The sequence below is a fragment of the Lithobates pipiens genome, unplaced genomic scaffold (assembly GCF_037356315.1).
Source record: "Lithobates pipiens isolate NorthernLeopardFrog02 unplaced genomic scaffold, aLitPip1_a1.2 Scaffold_44, whole genome shotgun sequence".
NCBI lineage: Eukaryota > Metazoa > Chordata > Amphibia > Anura > Ranidae > Lithobates > Lithobates pipiens.
This window is the reverse complement of record NW_027507870.1, coordinates 2630143-2646637: the sequence shown is the minus strand read 5'-3', so window position 1 is coordinate 2646637 and position 16495 is coordinate 2630143. Positions and strand designations below refer to the sequence as shown.

Sequence of the window (16495 nt, the reverse complement as noted above, 5' to 3'; positions counted from 1 at the left end):
TCCATCATACTGCCCCCACACCTGTAACGCTGCCCCTTCACACTGCCCCCCCCATCTTTCACAATGCCCCCTCCTATGACACTGTCTCCCTCCTGTAACACTGCGCCTATAAATCTGTCCCCCTCCTGTCACACTGTCCCCACACCTGTCATAATACCCTCCCATCTGTCACACAGCCCCCCTCCTGTCACTCTACCAACTTCACACAGCCACCCTCTTGTCACACTTCCCCCCCCCCCCAGCATACTGCCCCCATCTTGTCACAGTGCCCCCCATCATACTTCCCCCTTCTTGTCACAGTGCCCCCCATTATACTGCCCCCTTCTTGTCACACTGCCCCCCATCATACTGCCCCCATCTTGTCACAGTGCCCCATCCCCAAGGCTCTAATGCACATTGCTGGAGCGGGATAGGGGCTCAGGTAAGTATTGGGGGGGGGGGGGAGATTGCTACACAGAGAAGGATTTTTACCTTCATGCATACAATGTGTGAAAACCCTTCAGCCTTTACAAACCCTTTAAGCCGGCCGTAGGTGGATAGAATTTCAAATGAACGATCCTAGGAAAATATATACAAAAATTCTCAGTACACTTGAATGCCATACAAAAGATTTTGTTTTTGCTTCTAACATTTTGATTTTGCAATGAATGGACTTCAAACAAAAATCACATTCGCGATGTTTCCCTCCCGCTCCTTCAAATTTTCTCCTCGCTGCGGTTGAAAATGAACATCGATGTGACCCCAATAACGATTAGAAAACCAAGCAAACTTACTTAGAACATGCTGATTGCATTGGAAAGTGTGACATACAGATGTATCCCCGAAGTGTCAGAGTATCTACAGAATGGAGTCCCCCCCCCCCCCCACTTGTTTTTTATGGTCTTGCCTCTGGTTCTGTTTATGGCCCTTCAACTGCCCGACAGCGCAATCACCGCTGACCGAATACAGAAGGATTGAATCTTTTATCTACAGTAACACTAACTGCTAAAAAAAAAAACTAACATTGATCATTCTAAGCAAAATGATATCATTGTTACATTTTGTGTTATATAAAGAAATATAAGACAACAGTGACAATAGAAAGCCTTGTGTGTCCCGGAAAACTGATCTCTGTGTTACATCGCTATTACATCGAATGCCAAAGTCATTGTGGAACGTGATGAGGAAATAACAACCTCTGAAAAAAACAACAGTGAAGGTTTTTAAACTTTATTTAGAAGAGAAGAGTTACAAAAAATAAGTAAAGATTAGAAAGTAGAGAGATGAAGGTGTGCGGAGATCCTTAGCCCTTGTACACACGGTCGGAGATTCCGACAACCAAATCCATCTGATTTTTTCCGAAACTGTTGCATACACACGGTCGGACAAAGTAGTCAGAACGTGATGACGATATTTCGTTACGACAGGACTATGTTCAGGCTAGTAGCCAATAGCTTTGGTGTAGGAATTTGATCTCAGCATGCGTGGCACTTTGTCCGATCGGAATTCTCTACACATGATCGGAGTATGTCCGATCGGACCAGTTTGTCGGAAAATATTTCCAGCAAGTTGGAAAATTGGATCCGACGGATATTCCGACGGAAACAGTCCGATGCATACCACACATAGTCGGATTATCCGACAAAACGGTCCGATAGGACACATTCCGACGGAATCTCTGACCGTGTGTACAAGGGCTTAGACAGGGCAAGAGGACCAAGGATCTGACCTCTTCATCAAACGGGAGGCTTTTACCCTCCAGTCCTGGACACTTGTCATGGAGGACCTTCCCAAACATCAACATTTTACATAATAAATCATTCACATAAGAATTTGCCCAAACATCACATTGATTACAAGAGACATGAATTTCTGTTATCTCTGAACATCTTATCAGCTTGTCCCACCTCCAGACTCCCAAATATTTCATAGTAGAAGTAGGAGGCCAAATATCTCTATGTTCCACAAAAAGACCTTCCAAGGACCTGGAGTTCAACAATTTGTTCTAAATACATCTTTCTGCCAAATCATTCTAGCAAGAGAACCTCTCATTATATAAAGATCCTAACATTAGCATATAAGCACTTGATAATGTAATTTAATCATTAATAAATCACATAATTGTTTTTTTTTTATCAGATGAATATGGCCATAGAGTTTTCCTGAGAGTCATATTCGTATATGCTTGGCGCTTACATTTTACACTCTTGACGTTTTCCAAGCTAAAAAGATCCCAGTTTTAGCGTGTTAGCAGCCATTTTTCCAGTTTTCCTCTCTTTTTGTTGACTACTGCGCAGTGTTATTGTGTACATATAGTTTAATATGGCCATAGAGGAAATGCAAAAATGTTTCTGCCCCATAAGGATCATAGAGGTGCTCTATATTAATTTGGGTTTATAGAAATTCAGGTAATAATCCAATCCATCCCATCATTAGAGCTATATCCAATCACTGATCAATATTCCCATATACAGAGCCGAGGATTTCCTCTTCCTGAGAATGTATACCCCTCCCCCAGTCACCTGTCCACACTACCACACCCACAACACCGCCAGAATCATCGCTGATCCATCCCCGCCCCCTCTATATCATAACCAATAGGAACAAGACTAATGCCCTGTACACACGATAGGATTTTCCGACAACAAAATCCATGGAATTTTTTTTCCGACGGACGTTGGCTCAAACTTGTCTTGCATACACACGGTCACACAAATCTTGTTGGAAATTCTGAACGTCAAGAACGCGGTGACGTGCAACGCATACGACGAGCCGAGAAAAATGAAGTTCAATAGCCAGTGGAGGCTCTTCTGCTTGATTTCCGAACATGCGTGGAATTTTATGCGTCGGAATTGTGTTCACACGATCGGAATTTATGAGAATGGATTTTGTTGTTGGAAAATTTGAGATCCAACTTTGTGTCGGAAATTCCAATGGAAAATGTCCGATGGAGCCTACTACACGGTCGGAATTTCCGACATCAAGCTCCAATCGAACATTTTCCGTGGGAGAATCCGACCGTGTGTACGCGGCATAACACTGCCCGTGATTATAGTGACAACTTAAGCCTTGTACACACGGTCGGAGAATCCGTCGGAATGTGTCCTATAGGACTGTGTCGTCGGATAATCCAACTGTGTGTGGTATGCATCGGACTGATTCCGTCCGAATCTCCGTCGGACCCAATTTTCCAACATGTTGGAAATATTTCCTGACCAACTGGGCCGGTCGGACCTAATCCGATCATGTGTAGAGAATTTTGATCGGACCAAGTGCCACGCATGCTCAGATCAAATTCCTACATCAAAGCTATTGGCTACTAGCCTGAATGTAGTCCCATCGTAACGAAATTACGTCATCACGTTCTGAAAGATCGGATTTTTCGCCAACTTGGCCCGACCGTGTGTATGCAACAGTTTCGGACAAGATCCGAAGGACAAAATCCGACGGGCAGAATTCGACGGATTTGGTTGTGGAAATCTCCGACTGTGTGTACAAGGGCTAATACAGCCAATCAAAATGAGTGGGAGGAGAAAATTAATTTGTCATGTAAAGAAACCTGTGAAGACTGAAATTTAGGAATTATCATTGTAGATAATAACGTTTGGATCTGGATAAAAGGATGTTTTTCTAGTTTTGGATGGAGTGGGGGAGGAGTAGAGCCCTTGTCGGGTTTTTACTGCTAACCGAGACTACATTAGAAAGATTTTCCCTCACTTCCTGTCCTGGTGACATCCTGGTGACAATATTGTACCAGACAGTAAATGAAGGAAAATCTACAAGGACGCAGACAGAAATAAAAATCAAACAGAGGTTCTAGCCTTCCCTCTACTAAAAAAAAGGTGTCTGTTGGAGAGTTTTCCTCACTTCCTGTCTGGTAAAACATTGTCATCGAGACAGGAAGTGAGAGGAAATCCTTCTCATGGAACCCCAGATAGCGGTAAAAACCAAATAGGGGTTTTAATTCTCTCCCACTCCAACCAAAACATTTTTTGCTATATATACACATTGTAAAGGTGCAGGCTCCAGGGCTATCACCCCAATCCTGGCTATACTACCTCGTGTTTCACCCAGAATGAGCATGCAGCCAGCGAAGGCTGAACAATCTGATCTCCTGCATGCTTGTTCCTGTTCAGTGGACACACTAAGAAGTGAAGTGAGGTTTAGGATGAAGATACGGCCCCGAAACCTGCAGCTTTATCAATAGTAATGTTGTCCACGTTTCTTCTATTGATTTCACTAATCCGATTCTCCACACTGTGATGTCACCAGTCTCTGGGCAGATTTCTCACATCTGATTCCCTCCAGATATCTTTATACAACCATATGCTACCCATACCCCAGCATGGAGGGGCTCAGTGAAGGTGGTGTGGAAGGTATGAAGATGTCGGATCGGGTCACACAGATCATAAAAAGAGATCCGCCCGACCTCATAATCCAGATCTATCCTGACTCTCCTACTGGAGACATTGTCTAGCAATGGGATCTGATTACTGTCATGTATCAGTGAGTACTCATTACTCAACAACCTCTCCAAACCCCAGGACTTCTTATTATATCCAATCACAGACGGATCTCCTCTCCTCTCTATACTGGGGTAACACATCCCGACTCTCCAGTACTCTGCCCCACCGACATCCACTTCCCAGTAATGTCTCCCTGATGAGAACCTCTGACTGCTCATCACCTGAGAACACCCAAACCTCTCTGGTGTTTCTGGGTGATTCTGACGTGATGATGAGGAGGATACCGTTTTCCTGTCATCTGATATATGGAGATTATTAGAAGCTGTCCCCACATCCAATAATATGTCTGTAGCCCCCAACACCCCCGATGTTTGCTGTACAGCCCCAATATTTGGTCCTCCAGCCTGGAGGTGTGAGTGTTGTATGGTGGAGGAGCGTCGGGGAAATCTCCTGAATTGGAAATGTCTCCTAGCATTGATGTGACTTTTATCCTTTGTAGTAGAATGTGGACAGACATGTGTGCCTGGACATTTCTCTACATTTACCCCAGACATGATATCAGATAAGCCTGTGTGTAATGTGTGTGAGATCCCCCCCACATCGAGATCCTCCTCATCATGGAGGAGGTTGTCATGTCCCTCTCTGTCCTCATCATCTCCATCCTCAGTATCACACAAGTCACCTGTGTCTGATTCCTGTAGGACAGTCAGTGGATCCGTCATGTTACACAGCTCCTCAATGTCCCCCATCTTCCTGGACAGCTCATCCTTCTTTATTTCCAGCTCTTGGATCATTTCAGACAGCGATAGAGTGATCCTCTCAGCCTGCCCGGAGATGTCCCTCAGGACTCTCTTCTCCAGGTCTTCCAGACGTCTCCTGAGGTCTCTGAACAGGACAGTGACTCTCTCTGTTTCATCATCTGCTTTTCCTTGAACTTTCCTCCTGCGTTCCTGCAGACTCTGGACTCTTTTCTCCGTCTCCTCTCTCTCTGTCATCAGTTTCTGCAGAACATTCCTCAATTTCTTCTTCTTCATCTCAGAGGCCTCATCCAGAGTCTCCACCTGGTGTCCCCGATGTTCTCCGGCCAAACTGCAGGACACACAGATACAGGTCTCATCCTCAGTGCAGTAATACTCCAGGATCTTCTTATGGACGGAGCATTTCCTGTTCTCCAGGGAAGTGGTCGGGTCACATAAGACGTGTTCTGCTGACTTGATGTGGACTCTCAGGTGATCGTCACACAGAGAAGCTTCACACATCAGACAGGATTTCACAGCAGGTACAGGAGAGTGAATACAGTAAGTACAGAAGACCCCGGACTCCTCCCGATGTGGATGGGTGGATTGGAAATTCTCCACTATGTTACGTAGCTTCAGATTCCTCTGAAGGACGGGACGTTTCTTAAAGCTTTGTTTACATTCAGGACAGGAATAACTTCCAGACCCCACCTCTGTATCCAACACACGACCAATACAGTCCCGGCAGAAGTTGTGTCCACATTTCAGGGTTACAGGATCAGTATAAAAGTCCAGACAGATGGAACATTCCAGCTCCTTCCGTAGATCAGCAAACGCCATCGCTGAGAAGAGAAGAGAGAATGACAATAAAGTCTCTGACTCTCAGTAACCAATGTGACTGATTCTGTACATTCCTGCACGGGGAGAGGTGACCAGTTCTGTACATTCCTACACAAGGCGAGGCTGAGGCTTAGGTTGACACGTAGTCATAGGAATCTTTCTGTGTAATGCCACGTACACACGATCAGACTATCCGGCGGACTTAGCCTGGCGAACAAACCGCCGCAAAGTCAGCCGGACTGTCCGAACGAGCGGACCTGCCCACACATGGGGACTTTTCCAGCGGACCTAGTCCGCCGTACTTTTGAAATGAACGGACTTGCCCACACACAGAAAGTCCGTTCATTTTGAGCGCGGCTCCAGGTAGCTGGGACCAGCGAAGGAAGTCAATGTCACCGCCTTCGGCAGCGAGATTGACACATCGCTGGCCCCGTCACCTGGTATGGACTTAAAGGGGAAGCCCTATGCCGAAAAAATGGCATGGGGGTCCCCCCGTAGGTCCATATCAGACCCTTATCCGAGCACGCAGCCCGGCCGGTCAGGAAAAGAAAAGGGGTGGGGACAAGCGAGCCAGGCCGCGTTACCTCAACATGGAGGGGCTTTGGGGAAGGGGGGGGGCCGCGCGGCCCCCCACCCCAAAGCACCTTGTCCCCATGTTGATGAGGACAAGGGCCTCTTCCCAACAACCCTGGCCTTTGTTTGATGGGGTCTGCGGGCGGGGGGCTTATCGGAATCCAGGAGCCCCTTTTAATAAGGAGGCCCCCGGATACTGGCCCCCCACCCTATCTGAATGAGTATGGGGTACAATGTACCCCTACCCATTCACCTGTGAAAAAAAATGTAAATAAAACCAACACACAAGGGTTAAAAATAATTTATTGCACAGCTCCGGGGGTCTTCTCGCCGGACTCCTCCGCTATCTTCTGCTCTTTTGCTAGCTATTTCACTAGAGGATGAGCCTGGCTTTCTGCTTTCCCGCCGACCGAGGGTCTTCTTCCGTCTTGTCCCCCTCTTCGGTTCTTCTTGCCGGGCCTCCGCTCCTTCTTCCACCCCTTTCCTAGCGGTGGCCCGGTCTTCTCTTCTTGAGATGTTGACTCCGCCGGATAGTTTGATCGTGTGTACGTGGCATAAGAACACACACATGACATATGGGAGGATTCCTGACAATAATCTCCCTATATGGGGAAAATAAAAGACAATAATCTGTGGAAACATTATGTCAAGAATATTTTTTCCTCCTCTGTATTATTATTATTTTGACATTTAATAAATTTACCCTGGGGAAATGGACTTATATGGAACAATGCAAGGGGTCCCAGGATTAGTGAGTGACATAGACATGATCTGGGTGACCCCAGACATGTGGTCCTGCAAGCCTGTGCAGGGCTGCTACATATAGTAGTTGCGGTTAGAAAGGATGTAGGATGGGTCACACTTACATAGTCACATAGTTACATAGTAGGTGAGGTTGAAAAAAGACACAAGTCCAACAAGTCCAACCTATGTGTGTGATTATATGTCAGTATTACATTGTATATCCCTGTATGTTGTGGTCGTTCAGGTGCTTATCTAATAGTTTTTTTAAATTAATCGATGCTGCGGTCCCGGTCGGACCGATTAATCGTGACTGATTAATCGGTCCCGCTGAGACCACCACCTGTGGAAGGGCATTCCACATCTTTGCTGTTCTCACAGTAAAGAACCCGCTACATAGTTTAAGGTTAAGCCTCTTTTCTTCTAATTTTAATGAGTGGCCACGTGTCTTGTTAAACTCCCTTCCGCAAAAAAGTTTTCTCCCTATTGTGGGGTCACCAGTACGGTATTTGTATATTGTGGGGTCACCAGTCCGGTATTTGTATATTGTGGGGTCACCAGTATGGTATTTATATATTGAAATCATATCCCCTCTCAATCGTCTCTTCTCCAGAGAGAATAAGTTCAGAGCTCACAACCTTTCCTCATAACTAATATCCTCCAGACCCTTTATTAGCTTTGTTGCCCTTCTTTGTAGTCGCTCCATTTCCAGTACATCCTTCCTGAGGACTGGTGCCCAGAACTGGACAGCATTCTCCAGGTGCGGCCGGACCAGAGTCTTGTAGAGCGGGAGAATTATCGTTTTATCTCTGGAGTTGATCCCCTTTTTTAAAGCCAATATTCTGTTTGCTTTGTTAGCAGCAGCTGAGCCTATCATCTACCAGGACCCCCAGGTCCCTTTCCATCCTAGATCCCCCCAAGAGGTTCTCCCCCCAGTGTATAGATTGCATTCAGAATTTCGTCACCCAAATGCGTTATTTTAAATTTTTCTACAATAAACCTCATTTGCCATGTAGTTGCCCCTCCCCCCCATTCATTTGTTCAGATCTTCTTGAAAGGTTTCCACATCCTGCGGAGAAGTCATTGCCCTGCTTAGCTTAGTATCGTCCGCAAATACAGAACTCGAAAACCAAAAATACTCAAGCGCAAAAATGGATATTAAGTGCAAATAAATATCAGATTAAACAAAAAGGAAAACAGCTGCAAACACTCTGAATAGGCCAGCCACCCAAAAAATAAAAATTATAAATAATAAATATGATAAATTGTCTCATTCATTTGAAGTCTTTGTTGTGCCCAGGACGAGTCACCCCCCCCTTCAGTGTGGACCTCTGTGGATAAGTACATTCTATGCAATACTTTATTCATATACATATTATCTTTTTTATCAATAGGGACCTTTTTCTGAATGACTAGTACCTATAATTGTATTTAGTTGTATTGATTATTTATTTGGTACATTGATTAATCTAGCTGCATTTATTTATCTGGAACACTGGAACACAATTTGTGATAATTAAGCACTGGGCACTTTTTTAGTGATTTTATTACTGAAGATTAGGGATGAGCTTTGTGTTCGACTCGAACATCGGCTGTTCGCCCGTTCGGCGAATTCCGAACGTTATGGGCCGTTCGCGCCAAATTCGTGTGGCGCTCACGGCCCACAATGCACTGCAATGGCGCAGTGCATTGCTGGCTCATGATTGGCCAAGCATGCACTGTGACCCCGCATGCTTGGCCAATCACAGCGCCGGCAGCGAGGAGAGCCATGATTGGCCACAGGCAGGATGCCTGTGGCCAATCATAGCTCAGGCTGTGTAGTACACGCCCCGCACTATATAAGGCCGCCAGCGCGGCGGCCTTGTGTAGTGTGTTGGCGTCTGTAGCAGTTAGTGGGTGTTCTGTGTACCTTCAATACAGTATACACCGATCGTTATCGGCCGATTTTCATTCTTGCTCTTCTGTAGTGGTTGTTGTCTGCCTGCCCTGACCACAGTATACACCGCTATATCCACCTATATAGCTAACTATCTTGCTCGTTTTAAATAGAGCTTGCAGTCAGCGGTAGGAGCTTGTGCGTGCTGTCTGCGTGCTCTGAACCCAGTATACACCGCTATATCCACCTTTATAGCTAACTATCTTGCTCGTTTTAAATAGAGCTTGCAGTCAGCGGTAGGAGCTTGTGCGTGCTGTTGCCATGCTCTGAACCCAGTATACAGCGCTATATCCACCTATATAGCGAACTATCTTGCTCGTTTTAAATAGAGCTTGCAGTCAACAGTAGGAGCTTGTGTGTGCTGTCTGCGTGCTCTGAACCCAGTATACACTGCTATATCCACCTATATAGCTAACTATCTTGCTCGTTTTAAATAGAGCTTGCAGTCAGCTTGTGCGTGCTGTCTGCGTGCTCTGAACCCAGTATACACCGCTATATCCACCTATATAGCTAACTATCTTGCTCGTTTTAAATAGAGCTTGCAGTCAGTGGTAGGAGCTTGTGCGTGCTGTCTGCGTGCTCTGAACCCAGTATACACAGCTATATCCACCTATATAGCTAACTATCTTGCTCGTTTTAAATAGAGCTTGCAGTCAGCGGTAGGAGCTTGTGCGTGCTGTCTGCGTGCTCTGAACCCAGTATACACCGCTATATCCACCTACATAGCTCTTCTCTATTTGAGCCATCTGCCATCTGCAGGAGTTAGTGGGTGTTGCGTGCCTCCAGCACAATATACACTACCCAATTGCTGGTTTTCCCAACTCCCTTCAGGCCATTACCATGTCTGGAAGGCCAGCAAGGAGAGGCAGACAGGCGCGAGCCGATAAAAGAGGGCAAGCAGGCTCTGTGTCTAGAGACAACAGTGCTGGTCGTGGACGCGGTGCATCATCCTCATCAGCACGTGGCCATGGGACACGCTTGTCCTTCTTTTCGGCAGCTGGACATGTTGAGCCGCAACATGCCAACGACTTGGTAGAGTGGATGACCAAGCCCTCTTCATCCTCCTCATCCTCTCTCACCCAGTCTCAGGGTACTAGCAAAGCAGCTGCCAACGCATCGTCTTCCCTCCTCTCAATGTCATCATCAGTGACTCCTTCCCTAGACCCACCACGTCCTCCTGAGGAGTCTCCTGAACTCTTTGAGCACAGTGTTGGGTACATGCTCCAGGAGGATGCCCAGTGTTTTGTAGGCTCTGATGATGATACTTAACTAGAGGAAGGCAGTAGCATGAATGCAGAGAGAGGGGATGCTCAAGAAGGACAGCGATCTGGCAGTCATGTTCCACAAGCTGCAGCATACTGCCAGGTTTGCTCCAGCGATGAAGAGGGAGCGGATGATGAGGGCACTGACTCCACGTGGGTGCCTGGTAGGAGAGAGGAGGAGGAGGCACATGTTCAACGAGGCAGGATGCCCTCCGGGGGCCAGCTTAGGGGCAGCACACCGACTGAATCACACCGCAGAGCTCCGCCTGTGCAGGGCGCTACCTCTGCTCGTTATTCTAAAAGTTCTTTGGTGTGGGCCTTTTTTGAGACGAGTGCATCAGATCGCACCGCTGCTATTTGCAACATATGACTCAAGCGTATCTCGCGTGGCCAAAACATCAGCCGCTTGGGCACCACATGCTTGACCAGACATATGTTGACCTGCCATGCAGCTCGTTGGCAAGCGTACCTCAAAGACCCACACCAAAGAACAAAGCGGACCTCTCCTTGCTCCTCATCAGCTGTGATCTCCAACCCCACTAGACCTTCAGTCCTCTCTGAAACCTGCTCTGAGAGGAATGAAGGTGTAGAATTAGGTGTGTCACAGCCAAGTGCTTCCGGGCACTCTGCTAGCAGTACACCCATGTCCGATTATAGCAGGCAAATGTCCCTGCCCCAGCTGCTGGACCGGCGAAAGAAGTTCACTCCCAGCCATCCACATGCCCAGCGGTTGAATGCTAGCTTGGCTAAATTGCTAGCACTTCAACTGCTGCCTTTTCAGTTGGTAGACTCGGCCCCCTTCCGTGAGTTTGTACAATGTGCGGTTCCTCAGTGGTAGATCCCCAAACGCCACTTTTTCTCACGGAAGGCGATTCCGGCTCTCTGCCTTCCACATGCCGGTAATGTCCTTGCCTCGCTGGACAGGGCGGTCAGTGGTAAGGTGCATGTCCAGCAGGCATGGACAGGGACGTTACCTGTCTTTCACGGCCCATTGGGTCACTCTTCTGGCAGCTGGGAAGGATGCAGGACAAGGTGCAGTAGTGTTGGAGGTTGTTCCGCCACCACGCCTCCAAAATGCTACTATTGGTTGTGACACACCTCTCTCCTCCACCCGCTCCTCTTCTTCTTCCTCCATGGCCTCTTCCAGTGCTCTGTCCTCAGAACCAGCGGTGCTCCGTAGGCGTTCCAGGGGCTACGCAAGTACGCAGGCAAAACAATGCCATGCCGTGCTTGCGCTGGTTTGTTTGGGGGACAGGAGCCACACTGGGGCGGATGTTTTGTCAGCTCTGCAGGGGCAGGCCGAGAGGTGGTTGACGCCACGCCAGCTTAAGCCAGGAATGGTGGTTTGCGACAATGGCACCAACCTCCTCTCCGCCCTCCGACAGGAACAATTGACCCATGTGCCCTGTGTGACTCACGTCCTTAACCTGGTGGTGCAGCGGTTCTTGGGCAGGTACCCGGGCTTACAGGATGTCCTGAAGCAGGCCAGGAAAGTCTGTGTGCATTTCTGCCGATCATTTAATGCCTGTGCTCGGCTTGCTGAGCTCCAAAAGGAGTTGAACCTGCCCAAGAACCGCCTTATATGTGACATGCCCACCAGGTGGAACTCAACGTTGGCCATGCTGCAGCGGCTGCACATGCAGCAGAGGGCTATCAATGAGTACCTGTGCGACTACGGCACCAGGACAGGGTCAGGGGAGCTCGGTTTTTTCTCACCACGCCAGTGGGGCATGATCAGGGATGCATGCACTGTCCTGTCACCGTTTGAGGAGGCCACAAGGATGGTGAGCAGTGACAGTGCATGCATCAGTGACACTGTACCTCTTGTTCACCTCTTGGAGCATACGCTGCGTGGAATAATGGACAGGGCACTTGAGGCAGAACAGAGGCAGGAAGAGGAGGACTTCCTTGCCTCTCAAGGCCCCCTTTATCCAGACAGTGTTCCTGCTGTGCCACCCATCACACAGGAAGAGGATGAGGAGGAGGAGGAAGATGATTGTGTCAGCATGGAGGTGGAGGCTGGCACTTAGCATCAGCAGCAGTCTTGTAGGGATGATTTACAGTCCCAAGAAACCCGTGGACTTGTACGTGGCTGGGAGGAGGTAGCTGCGGATCATGTTGTCCTTAGTGACCCAGAGGACTCCGGACCGAATGCCTCAGCTAACCTACGCTGCATGGCCTCCCTGATCCTGCAAAGCCTGCGGAAGGATCCTCGTATTCTTCGGATCAAGGAGAGGGACCATTACTGGCTGGCCACTCTCCTTGATCCACGGTACAAGGGTAAGGTTGCCGACCTTATCTTGCCATCGCAGAGGATGAGACATCTCCGGGGGGCCTTGCAGAAAGGTCTGTGCAACGCGTTCCCAGAGACTGGGAGGTTACAAACTCCTGGTCCTGGACAATGTGTTGCTGAGGCATCGGTCAGAATGAGCGGTGGAGAAGGTGGCCGTCTGACCGATGCTTTCAGACAATTTTTTAGTCCGCAGTCCCAAGGTATGATCGGTTCCAGCAACCATCGCCAGCGTCTGATTTACATGGTGCAGGAATACCTAGGGGCAAGGTCAGACTTGGACACCTTTCCCACCGAAAATCCTCTGGCTTACTGGGTCTTGAGGATGGATCACTGGCCAGAGCTTGCACAGTATGCAATTGAGCTACTGGTCTGTCCTGCATCCAGCGTTCTTTCGGAACGCACCTTCAGTGCTGCTGGTGGCTTTGTTACCGATCACAGGGTGCGCCTGTCCACCGAATCAGTTGATCCACTGACCTTCATCAAGATGAATCAGTCTTGGATCACCCACAGCTACCAAGCACCTGAAGCTGATGTAACCGAATAATTTTTTTTTAAATATCACATCCCTTCAAGACTGCCTATGCTGATGCTGAGTGACTGTCCTGTTATGTTGATTGTCTATCCTCTTCCTCCTCCGCTGATATGTTGGAAGAACATTTCTGGTTCTGTGTGATGCCATTAGCCCAATTTTTCTGCCCCTGTTTAACAGGGGCATTTAATTACAATTTTTGATGCAATGCTTTGCAGCAGGGCTAATTCCTGCACTAAAACTAGAGTATATGGGAGAGGTTGCAGTGTCGTGGCACCAGCACCAGTGCCTAAGGCCCAATTTTTCTGCCCCTGTTTAACAGGGACATGTAATTACAATTCTTGATATAATATTTCACAGGAGGGCCCGTTCCTTTGCCCACCCAGAGTAACTGTGAGGACTTATAGTGTTGTGGCACCAGCACCACAACCACCAAAGGTCAATTTCTCTACCACTGTTCAACAATGGCATGTAATTACAATTCTTGATATAATCGTTCACAGCAGGGCGCTCCAGCGCCCACCAAGAGTCACTTTGAGGGCTTACAATGTTGTGGCAAAACCAACACCTTGTTCCGGCCATTTCTGCAGAGCATATAGGGCAGGCCCCTACTTTCAAACATCCAACTTACAAACATCTCCTAATTGCAAACGGAAGGAGACAACAGCAAGTGAGATGAAAAAAGACGGACGGCAAAACAAATTATACAGGGGTGATAACCCTTCCCTATGTTTTCCAAAAAGCTTAATAATAGTTTTTTTGACTGGAGCTACACTTTAAAAATGTACCAGTTGAAAATTACAAACAGATTCAACTTAACACAACAAACCTACACAGTCCCTGTCTTGTTTGCACCGCCTGTATACTGCTGTTCTGAGTATATAGGGCCTCGGGGCCACACGTATTTCCTTTTTTTTAATATGGGTACGGGGTTCCCCTTAATATGCGTACAAGACCCAAAGGGGCTGGTAATGGGCAGGGAGGGCTACCCATGCCATTTTTCTCAATGATTTTCAACCATATTGCAGGAACCAGATATAACATTAAAACCGCAAGCAGTTTTAAATGACGTTATTTACGTTAAATGTCATTTTGTGCAGGGACTGTTCTAAACACGGGAAACACGTGGCACTTCACAGGCATACTACAGACACCCCCTAGGCACGATATTTAAAGGAATATTTCACTTTTTTTTCACTTTAATCGTCATTAAAATCAGTGCTCCCGCCAAAACGGCCATTTTTAAAAACATTTTAGGCATTGACCCATGTCCCCTGGGGCAGGAGCCAGGTCCCCAAACCCTTTTTAGGACAGCATCTTGCATATTGGCCGTTAAAATTAGCACTTTTAATTTCAAATGTTCGAGTCCCATAGACTCCAATGGGGTTCTAACGTTTGTACGAATTTGGGGTCCGTTCGAAAGTTCTGGTGCGAACCGAACCCGGGGGTGTTCGGCTCATCCCTAGTCCTGAATCTCCCTGGGTACAATCCTCAGCAGTCAGTCCTAGGGTCCACTATCTTAGCGGTGCACTTCCGACTCCTACGGTCTCAGGTGACCTGACATAAGCCATGACACTTTGTAGAATAGGAGACACAACAGAAATGATCCCCTTTTCATAATCCTAAGAGAGCATCTTATGCAATTCACAAACTTTTAGCTTTATTACAAAACGTTCTTTTACCGGCCCATTGATAGGACACCACACAACCTCTAAACTATATTACCCAACATCCAAACAAAGCATGGTAAATGGATAACCATTTGATTTAGTCCATTGTAAACCCCATTAACAGGACAATACACATCTCCGAATGGCTCCGAATAAAACCTTCAAGATTCCAGGCTTGAGAAATTAGAAAAGCAAGAAAATATCTGTCCTAGCCAATAGTTTCAGACATATCACTTGCTGTAAACAGGGCTGAACAAAAACTGAGGAGCTTAACACAATGTGACCAGAGCAGTACAGTGTTACCATAGTAATGATGTACTACTCTGGGGAAGTAATCAGGATTTTTTTTTTACAAATTATGATTGCTTACACCAGTGAATTTCATTGTTATAAGCAACCATTTTTACTGAATGAAACAAATGTATTCAGTGTGTATTGTTGTGATTAGCTGTGATTGACCGCAGCTAATCCCATGGTACAGATAGGCTGTGATTGGCCCTTTCTGTACCATGGGATCACTGTGACCAATCACTGCTAGCAACACAATTGCACACAATGGATGGCATGAAAGGAAGCCATCCATTGTGTACAATTGTCATGTCATCTGCTGTGATTGGTTACAGCAATCACACTTTACCGGCAGCGAGGCGGTACACTGATCAGTCATTGGCTGAATCCAATGGACATAACCGGTGACAGATTGCACTGCAGCATGGCCTGTTCCGGGAGGACATCATATGATGTCCACCCGGAATGATGAATGTCCCGGGCCAGCCATCAATTGCCAATAGGCCGGGCAGGCAGTGGTTAAAGGCAGACTTCACCTCACCCACTGGCTTTTATACAATCTTTGGGCAATTTTTAGGCATTTTGCTAATGCAGCCCTGAAGAAACATGAAGGCCTGGGCACCATGGTTGAAAAAGGCTATTCTAGATTGTGGCCGATGATCCTTCAGTGGAGAAAAGCAAGGGATGGAAAGTTCCACACATGTGTCTCTACCCGTGTTGGTGATGGTCATGGTGGACTCTTGGTTAATGGGCAGATATCTCCTTGTCCTCTGTTCTTGGGGACATATCTGCCCATCTATAAGGAATTGAGTGGTGGGTTCATATAAATGATTAGTTAATTAAATTTAATGATCAATGTATACTTACAGCCCAATTTTTTTTTTAGTCTTGGTTGGATTGGTGAGGGGTTAGAACCCTTGTCAGTATTTAATATCTATCTGTGTTTGTGTCGGTGAGAATCGCCTTCTCCATCTGTCCTAATGGGCTTTTTTTTAACCAAGACAGAAAGTGTTTGGAGATACCTTCAAAGGACAAGAATAGATGACCTTTCTTCCAATGGGGACACCTGACTAAGAGAGGATTTCCCCTCCAATTGTAGAGATTTCTACTCACTTCCTGTTGTGTTTCTCTGGGACAGGAAGTAAAGGAAAATCTCCCAAATATGACAACATAATAAACAG

The 16495-nt window shown here is 47.0% G+C and overlaps 1 protein-coding gene across 1 annotated transcript; it reads right to left on the bottom strand.

Moving 5' to 3' along the window:
* Positions 1–3486: 3486 nt before the first annotated feature.
* Positions 3487–6088, bottom strand: LOC143956886 (E3 ubiquitin/ISG15 ligase TRIM25-like). Its single transcript, XM_077467048.1, has one exon. It carries the CDS (start codon positions 6020–6022, stop codon positions 4268–4270), a length of 1755 nt encoding a protein of 584 aa, XP_077323174.1. The 5' UTR covers positions 6023–6088; the 3' UTR covers positions 3487–4267.
* Positions 6089–16495: the final 10407 nt, after the last annotated feature.